General features: G+C 34.0%; 1 protein-coding gene across 4 annotated transcripts; it reads left to right on the forward strand.

Moving 5' to 3' along the window:
- LOC105163902 (probable serine/threonine-protein kinase WNK4) lies at window positions 1-4,519 on the forward strand. 4 transcript variants are annotated; one of them, XM_011082425.2, is made up of 8 exons: window positions 1-65; window positions 669-776; window positions 1,268-1,533; window positions 2,101-2,324; window positions 2,498-2,655; window positions 2,741-3,053; window positions 3,182-3,507; window positions 3,602-4,519. In XM_011082425.2, exons 2-8 carry the CDS (start codon window positions 684-686, stop codon window positions 4,106-4,108), a joined length of 1,887 nt encoding a protein of 628 aa, XP_011080727.1. In that variant the 5' UTR covers window positions 1-65; window positions 669-683; the 3' UTR covers window positions 4,109-4,519. The 4 variants fall into 4 exon arrangements, with proteins under 4 accessions (XP_011080727.1, XP_020550385.1, XP_020550386.1 ...); XM_020694726.1 differs by lacking the exon at window positions 1-65 and having other exon boundaries at window positions 298-776; XM_020694727.1 differs by lacking the exon at window positions 1-65 and having other exon boundaries at window positions 298-776; window positions 3,182-3,505; window positions 3,678-4,519.

The following is a 10,054-nucleotide window of genomic DNA, read 5'->3' on the forward strand; positions in this document are numbered from 1 at the left end:
AATCAAGTCTTATAGCGAGTTTCTTGTTTGATCACGACAGCAAAAGTTGAATTTTCTTGATTATGGTATGTTTTTTTTTTCTTATATACATTATCCGTTCTAATTATAATGTATATGATGAGCATTAATGAAAATAATATCATTATTTTTTAATTTTTGTGATGCATGTGAACTTAGAACTCATGAAACATCTCAACATATCAGGTGAATCTTTTTTTCTTTTGCAGCAATAAGAATAATGAAGCTTCCTCATACAACTTATTACCACTGTATAAATATAGGTTATATCAAATCCTGGCTGCCCCTTTTCATCAATCAAATGGGCTGCAAAGACTTGTGATTTTGAGCTAGTCTTGAAGTTTGTGGGCGGCATGGATTTGATTGACAGTTCCACCTTCTTTTGTCACTTTTTCTTGCATATTTCTTCATGGAAACTATGAAGAAAATCCAGCTTCTTAGATGCCTCTCTCTCTCTCTCTCTCTCTCTCTCTCTCTATCTCTCTCTCTCTCTTCTTTTCGTTTTTAAGATGAAATAAATATATCTGCTTTTGATATATATATATATATATATATATATAATAAATATTCAACCAAGTTCTTGCAGTTGTGCAGAGTATATACTCTGCTCCTATGATTGCATAAATTTAAGGAACTGTTCATTTCTGCAGAATTTTTAAGCAAACATGTATAAGGTGAGGTTTGGAGAGGAGGTGTTTGATGAATCGACTGAGGAGGCTGGATACGTTGAAACTGACCCAACCGGTCGATATGGCCGAGTAAGTTGATTGTTGCTTGACTTTTTTGGGTTTCTTTTTCCATTTCATTTTTTCATATTTTGAGTTCTTGATATATACAACCATGGATATGTATGTATAGTCAAGTTTGATCTTACGAGCTCTGGAATGATGGCATGCATCTCTGGCTCTTGGTTTCAATAATTGAGTATTTAAACACTTTGGAATCAAGTTTGTAATTGACTGATTCTTGAAATGGGAAAAAAGATTAAAAGAAATTATGGGTTCTGCCTTCTATCCTCAATTTTTCCATTTTTTGGGGGTTGGGGTGGGGTGGAGTGGAGACGTTTTATGTGAATTTTGTGTGTGTGTGTGTAGATTTTGGCCAACCTGAATAGGCCTGAGGGATGTTCCATTGTTGAAATGAATGTTTTCTTGAGTTGGTTAATTGAGTAGTAAGTTGGTGGTTGTTTGCTCTGATTACATAATGAAAGAACTGTTGTTGTTTTTCTGTTAATACTAATGATTGACAGTTTGAGGAAGTTCTGGGGAAGGGCGCGATGAAAACGGTATACAAGGCGATCGATGAGGTGCTTGGGCTAGAAGTAGCATGGAACCAAGTGAGGCTAGTCGACTTGCTTCAATCTCCAGACGACTTGCAACGGCTCTACTCAGAGGTTCACCTCCTCAGCACCCTCAATCACAACTCAATCATCCGGTTCTATACTTCTTGGATCGACGTAGAAAACAGAACTTTCAATTTTATTACTGAAATGTTCTCTTCCGGCACTCTCAGAGAGTAAATTCTCCCTCCCAACTGCTATCTCGATAACAAGACCTTACTATGGTCTACATGCTTCTCTGTATGAGTAGTTTAGAGTTATATTGCCTTACGTTCGAGGTTGACTTAAAAAATTTACTTAACGAGGATATCCATCTCGAGTACAGATGTCTATAATTTAAAATGTTGAAGAAGTCATTCTTGAGGGGATATTTGAGTTAGGTATACCTAAGCTTGTAAAAATATTATAAGAATAGTACTTTTCTGTATATTCATTGAACTTGATACATTATCTGGTCAACATGAAAAAATCTATTTTGTGGGCAGCTACTGGAAAGCTAAATAAAGATGAGCTATGATGATAGACATGCTCCAAAAGAGTTCAATAGTCGGACCCTGTTGATCGATATTAGTGGAATTGAAATCACCGTCGGTTTGGTTTTTAGATCCCCATGATGTTTGGAAAGGCAAAATTTACTGAACCAACTTGTCTGGTTGCAGTTCCTTTACATATAGAAAAGCAAATAATATACTTCCGTTACATCTAATCCAAAATTTTATACTTCTTGATATGATTTAATGCAGATACAGAGCTAAGTATAAGCGAGTGAATATTCGAGCTATAAAGATATGGGCTCGCCAAATACTTGAAGGTCTTGTGTATCTGCATGGTCATGATCCTCCAGTGATACATAGAGACCTTAAGTGCGATAACATATTTGTTAACGGCCACCACGGGCAAGTGAAGATTGGTGACCTTGGTCTGGCAGCAATTCTACGAGGGTCTCACAGAGCACATAGTGTTATAGGTATATTTTATATGGTTGCTCATCATTCAATATATTCCATGAATATAAATAAACAATCTGATCGTTACTGGCATGCCCGTTAGTAACTAGTTTACAGTTTCTACTGATCTTTTCATGAATAAGCTATCTGGTCGTCTTCAGAAACTATTATATTTTGGTTTTAAATTTTATAGGCACACCAGAGTTCATGGCGCCAGAGTTGTATGAAGAAAACTACGATGAACTTGTTGATGTGTACTCATTCGGGATGTGTGTTCTGGAGATGATTACTTCTGAATATCCCTACAGCGAATGCACCAACCCCGCTCAGATATACAAGAAAGTGACATCAGTAAGATCGCATATTACAGTTTCCATGAAATAATGTAAAAACTGATCAGAACTGAATTTTCATGCTACGTAACGTTCTGTTTAAGGGTAAAAAACCAAGGGCATTTTACAAAGTTCAAGACTTGGATGCACAACGGTTCATTGGAAAATGCTTAGAGTCTGCGTCGAAGAGATTATCCGCGAAAGAACTAATGCATGATCCGTTCCTTGCTATTGATCATTCGGATGACCATCCAGATTCGTATATCGAGAACCAAAAGCCTTTGCTCAATGATTGTATTGAACTTGAGCGTCTGCAGTTCAATGACGATGTTCCTCGGACTAATATGACTATTACAGGGACATTAAACCCTGAGGATGGTACCATTTTCCTGAAAGTGCAAATAGCAGATAAACAAGGTAGCTCTTAGTCGTCATGTCCTCGAGTTACTCATCATGTCATTCATTTTCAATGCTGGTCATGAGCGGAAAACCAAGAAACTGCTACCAGAGATTCTTGCAGCTAATGATTTTATCTCTGTTTCCAGGTGCTGTCAGAAATGTTTTCTTTCCCTTTGATATTGTCAGTGATACCCCCATTGATGTTGCAAACGAAATGGTGAAGGAGCTGGAGATAACAGACTGGCGACCATCTGAAATTGCGAATATGATTGACGGGGAGATATCTGGCCTTGTTCCAGATTGGAAGCCGGATAACCCTCAGTCGTCTCACTTCCATGTACTAAATTATCAAGAAGATGACGATCACCATAATCTTTTCTCTCCGTCTTCCTCGTCCCAAGTGTCAGTCTTGGGTTCAATCACATCTCATAGGATCAACACAAGACCTCACACCAGTCATTGGGTACAAGGTAATTTTCTTGCAAATTTAGCAATTTTGCCAATATTTTCTGATGGTGAAGCACTTTTTCCAAAACATGTGGTCAAGATATTAATCAAGAACAGCCGACTTGTTTGATGACACCAGCTCGCAGAGCTCATTGTATTCTGAGAAGTATTCCAACTGGACTTACTACTCTGCAGATGAACATGACCCTCTGAGCCCAAAAAGACATGGACAGGCTGCTAACGAAGATATTCTAAGCCCGTCAAGATTCTATCCTGGAGAAAATTCAGTCACAGCACAACATCTTGCTAAACTTTGCCACCATCAAAGCAAGGATATGATAGAACCAAGAGAAGGTTCCACTTCTAGAAACAGGAGCAAGATTGAAATCCCGAGATTGACAAGGAACCGTTCTCTGGTAGATACACGAAGCCAATTGCTGCATCGTTCGCTAGTTGAGGAGGTTAATAGAAGACGACTATTCAACACAGTTGGTGCTGTAGAAAATATTGGGTTTCAATCTCCCTATGAAGTCTCCAGTAAGACCACACGGGGAAAGAATGGTGCTTGTTATGTGAGATCAACAAGTCATCCTAAACGGCAAGACCAGAGAGCAAGAAGGGGTTAGTGTTTTCGTCTCTTTGGGATTTGATCCATCAATCCAAATACAATGTAAAATTTTGGTGCATTCCCAAGTTCCAGATGTAAATATGAGTAAATGGGTTGCGCAGCAAAGTGTTGTGTGCAATGCTCCTCTCCAGGGACCGTAAGTATGAGTCTCATAACAATTGTACCATTCCTGAATAAAAAATTGTGTAAATTACGCCCTTTACAAGTACACCCGTGTGGTAAGGAGGTGGGGTGAGTTGAAGTCTAGTTCTAAGCTCTGGCATAGGAACAGAATCTTTAGGTTTCGCTACTCGTGGCTCAGCTTCCTCCCTTACATTCAACCCCAGCTATGTATATAGATTGCTCTTGTGAAACGTCGTCTAATATCAGGATATAGGTTATGACATTGATCCTCATTCTCCGATCAAAACATGAGGACTAGGAATATTTTCACTAGTCGGGGTCGCTTTCAGCTCGTCTTTGAAGTGACTCCAAATCATCTGATATGTTTGGGAATATGACTTCTGATAGGTTTGGAATCTAATCAATCTTTCCCCTTTAGAACCCGTCAAAATCCGTCCAGTTCGATTTATATGATAAAACCCGTCTCGATCAAACCCAGTGTGAATCGATCAATACCCGCTAAAATTGGTCAAAATTGGCAAAAATTCGACCAAATCGGTTTTCACTTAAAAAAATAACTGAAAGTTGAGTAGAGATGAAGAAGGGAAAAATGGAGTGCAACCTTCTTCAAATGGAGGGAGAATGTTATCATTGTAGAAAAGTTAATTGAATTAATTATAATTATTAATTAAATTGTGTCAATTATTGCTATATAAAAATTATATAAATATGAATTCGTAAAATATTATAATTGTCTTGAATTAGATTGAGTTTGTGTATTTCTGATTAAATTATTGGTGGGAGATTTATTGGGTTATATATGTGTATATAAATTATAATATGAATCAATCGATTTTTTGAATTCGGTCCAACCGATGAGACTAGTGACCTAGTAATCCAATAATTTGACCATTCCGATCTCCAATCTGGGTCTGAAAACATTGCTTTAAACCTTATTGGGAAAACAAATTGGTATTGCTTATTTTCAATGTTCTTCAAAGTTAATTGATTAAAATTGAAATACAAGAATGATTACTATGATGTATGTGGTGAGGGATAACATCAGTTTTTGTACCTAAATTGTACTATTTTTTCAGTTTTGATACTACAATTTTAAAAAATTTGCTTTTATTACCTCAAGTTTCGGACAATGATCAGTCTTAGTCTTTTGTTGGAGTTTGGAGGGATTTATGATAATTTTTACCCTTTTGAGACTTTAAAAAGTTCATTTTAGTCCTTCTGTTACTTTATGTGTATAACTCACACCTTGTTCATCTAAAATGGTATAAGAGACTAAGTTTATTAAAAAAATATTTGTTTATATTATATATTGATATTTTAATCTCTAATTGAGGAGATTTTTTAAAGTATGAAATCGAACGAAAGTTCAAGTTACATTGGCAATAGGGAATATTTCCAAATGTTGGAAATATAGAGAAGGAATTTTCCAGAAGAATAAAGAGAGGAATGCTTGCGAAGTTACTAGTTCCGAGAGATATACCAGGGAATGCAGTGAGATGCCTACATGCCACCGAGGTCCATGGTAGAATACTAGCCATGAGAAAGTCAAATCAATGTTAAATATAAATTTTCATTCAATTTTTTTTTTGTTAATATTTGCAAATTTAGTAAATTGTGACTGACGAACGGACTTATTTATTAGACGGGAGTAAACATCAGGGGTGGTAAATATAATTTTTCAAGACCACATGGAATGTACGTGTAATTACATTAAATCTCATGAAAAGGAAATATAATTATTCTAAATAAATAAATAAATAGTATGTGAAGGTGGAATAATTAGGTTGTTAATTAACAAATACAAGACATGCTTTTAATATTATTAGTTACTATTAAACCCTGGTGGGGATCAATGACTTTGTCTTTGTTATATTATAAATTCCTAGGTTAGCACATCCACGTTCTCTTTCTTCTTTTCTTTTTCCCCCTTGTTGGGGATTTGAATTTTTTTTGTCCTTTTTAAAGTAAAATTGAAACTCCATAAATAAGTTTGAGTCTCACCGTATATATGAGTATTTATCTCACTTTATACAAGTATTTTATTACGAAAGTTTATTGGGCCAAATAGATATCATGGGGATGGACTAATTATTGTTTTTTAAGAGGCGTCACTAATTGATGAGCTTAGTTACCAGAATCAAAATTTTAAAATTTTGGGTACCAAAATCAAAATTTTAAAACTTTGGGTACCAACGCTAAAGTGGGGTTATGGTTAGGATAGTAAAATTGAATTATTCCATTTTTAAAGTATTGGGGGTAAATTTTACAAAGAGTAAAGTACAAAAAAGTAAAGTGTGTCTATTTGTTAATAGTTTTACAAAGAGTAAAGTGTGGCTTAATAGGGATTATCCTATTCAAGGGGGAAAAAACTTTAAAAGTAATACTGACAGCCAGACCATGTTATATTTTGGATAATGTGTAATTTACCTCCTGTGCAAGGAAAAAAAGACCCTATAAGAGAAATAATAATTTATCCTTTTGTCTTTTAGAAATAGAGTGAAAAGAAACCCATAAAAATTGTGGTACTATACACGCTCTTGTCGTGCTATTTTCACTTGATTTTGAGCATTTAAAATATTATTTATATATATAAAATGTCATATTTATTTATATATGAATATTAATTTATATATAAAATATATACACATATATATAAAATAATATTTTTTTCCCTTTTTCTTCCTCAACCCGCCGTAGCTCTGCATCCCTTCGCCACTCCACCTCCTCCGCCCCTTTGTGGATCCACTTGGCCTCCCCCTCCCCTCACTGATGACTGATCTGCCTCTCCTCCCCCTTTTCAGATCTGTCGCACTTTCTCCCTCCTTCTAGTTTTGCCCTTGCCTATCCCCTCACCCCCCCTGTCGATCTCTCTCCCCCTTCCCCGTTAGTCATTGTTGTTGGAAAATAAAAGACTGTACCGTAGAAAATCATTGCCTTGAAAGTAAAATTTCGGTACTACCGTGGTGCAGATAGTATAAACCGATTGCATCCCAAGGTTAACATAGCTATTACTTTCTTACACATGCACTCGTGGAAGAAAGCTTGGAACAACGAACAAAATATAAAACTCAGAAGTGAAAGAAGAGAAATGAGCTAGAAGAGAAGAGACTCTCAAATTTTGGTGTGTAAAATGAAATGAGCTTACCCCTATTTATAGAGCCATACCTAAGTAGTTGGAAAAAATGAGACTCTATCCCATCCACAAAACTTCAATGAATTTATTTTGATATTTTAAAATCAAAAAAATGATTTAGGAGTCTTAGGAATTAGGAGTCTAAAAACCCATTAGTCATTCTCCAACAATTGCCACCTCACCCTCTCCCCTCACCACAACCTCTGTCATCGCCGTCTTATCTCTATGTATATATAGGTATATATATAATGTATCTGGATTGTATTTATATACATATATATTACATATATAATTTTAACTTTAATTTATATATTTAAAAATTTTAAACCGTTGATTTAAAGTAAATAAAGTCCACACATTGATCGACTAATTAAATTTTTATCTTAGATTTAAATTAAATCCAACAATTTTTAGACAAGGTTATAAATATAATTTTATATTTAAAAATAAACAAAAACAAAAAAATAAGAAAATGCGCATGAAGCACATGAACTCGCTTGAGGGGAATTTTTTGCTCCATTTTCAAGAACACAAAGAGGTAAAAAATTGTTACTTTTTCTTTCACATGACGATTGTGTTCCTCTTTCTTTAATTAATACAAGGGGTAAATTTTATTTCTACCCATTATATTTTATTTAACTCAAATCCAAGCCTAGACCTATTTAAAATTAACAAGTATAACAAACACAGTCTACGATATTACTAATTAAATGTATCGACATAGTATACAGAAGACCAATAAGGGCTTGTTTACTTCTCCACATGGGATTAAGGTACTAAATATTAATTTGTGATTGTATTTATGATTGGTTGTGAATTGACCAATTAGTAAGTTGTTTACTAACTTAGGATATAATGCATAGTTATATTTAATATCACAATAATGAAACAAAACTTGTTAAAAATTAGTAGACGAGATTTGATGGAAGTTCAAAATTTTATCAAAAAAATAAATCTAAAATTGTATTGAAACTAAGGATACTCAAACCAATCAATTTCCAACCCGACCCATATCTGACTCATACATTTGAATCCAGTTTGGACCAATCCAATCCACCCATTTACCACCTCTAGGGCCACCATTCTTTGCAAAATTTTATCATTTTGGTTACTATTCAAGAGTTTCTTAGTTAATTTTCATATTTTCTTTTGTGATTAATGTCATTTGGACATGATATGTTACTAGATTATTGCTAGAATATTAGAATAATTTTGGACTGAATTTTACAGCTTTATAAAATAGTCCAAAAATTAACCGGTTCTGCAACACGTTTGGCCAAGATTAAAATTCTTTCTTTTAAATACTTACAAATTCTTTGGTGGAAATTCATTGGAAAGTAAATTACTTTATTCAACACCTAATTCTAACGACTTCCTCAAATAATTCTCCCAAAATCATTTTGAATAAGAAAACATCACCAAAATCACAAAAAAATTTCTATGTTGTTACATTTTGATTTTCCCCTCTTGTTTCTTCACGTGCTTCCATTCCTATTTATTCCATTGTTTCTTGTCTAGATCTAGTGTTATAGCTTCTACGAATCTTCCCTTTTCAAACCTTTTGCTGGTGAATGCATACACACTTGACAGGCTATCAATCTATACATCTTGCCCCTATAACGTAGGGATTGGGCTGCCCTCCTTTTCCTGATTTGGAAACGCCTTATTGCTCCCATCATCATCAATAATTCTCTTCAGGTATATTATATTGGCATTTTCAAAATTAGATCGAATACAGAAACACTTTATAGTGTTTGTAAAATTATAAGTACGTATATTAATATTTAGGTGTAATATAAATATACGCCTTATTTAATAATAAAATTTTACATATAAGTACATCAAAAACTGCACAACAATTATCTATTATTACTTCAGCTGATAAGGAAATTAAAATATTTTGGCGTGAGAGTCGCGACAAAGGCCACTACAAAAAATAATGTCATCAGCAACAACGCGGAATTCCTTGTAAAGTATATTTACTTGACAATTAGCTGATCGAATTTTTTTTTTTATTGATTTTGCTTGAAATTTTATTAATTAAAGTATCTAAGATATGTTAACAAGGAAATAACCTCTGTTCTAACAGTGTTTCCTCCTCCTCCTCCTCCTCTTCTTCTTCTTCTTTCTTTTTTGGATAGATTATGTTCACAATTCTACTTGAAATTAGGTCCATACAGAATCCTTTACAAAATTATGGGTACAACACTTTAAGGATGTTTTATTTATATAAACTTTTGCAATTGAATAAAATATTTATTTGTAATTACAAATACAACTTTACTCACTACAAGAGAATTATTCAATAGCAACAAAAAAAAAAAAAAATATAGCGTCGAAATAATTAGTAAGTAAAATTTTCGTTACTAATCACTATTATCTAATCCAAGAAATTTACTTACTAATGAATTTAGCAAGGGGAATTTAGCGACGAACTATTTAAAAGATATATTAAATAATATTGAGTTTTTTGTAATTATTGATCATCTTTTTTATAGTGAATAGTATAATTATAATTTTATAAATAATAGAAAATATTTGTAGATTGATCTTTGTTATTGCATTTTGGTTGGGCAAAGGTGACGAATCATGAAGCAAAGAAGCTTTCCAAAATATTCTTGTCTTGTCAGTGAATAGGGCAATCATCCATTAATTAACAGACGGTGGGAAATGGAGATTTGATCGAGG

This window comes from Sesamum indicum, linkage group LG6 (genome assembly GCF_000512975.1).
Source record: "Sesamum indicum cultivar Zhongzhi No. 13 linkage group LG6, S_indicum_v1.0, whole genome shotgun sequence".
NCBI classification, from domain to species: domain Eukaryota; kingdom Viridiplantae; phylum Streptophyta; class Magnoliopsida; order Lamiales; family Pedaliaceae; genus Sesamum; species Sesamum indicum.

Excerpts from the sequence above, each read along its gene's own strand:
- LOC105163902 (XM_011082425.2), top strand. The coding sequence starts at position 684 with ATGTATAAGGTGAGGTTTGGAGAGGAGGTGTTTGATGAATCGACTGAG. Across the intron at positions 2,325-2,497 it reads CAGAGCACATAGTGTTATAG|GCACACCAGAGTTCATGGCG; the intron begins GTATATTTTATA and ends TAAATTTTATAG. Across the intron at positions 3,054-3,181 it reads GCAAATAGCAGATAAACAAG|GTGCTGTCAGAAATGTTTTC; the intron begins GTAGCTCTTAGT and ends CTCTGTTTCCAG.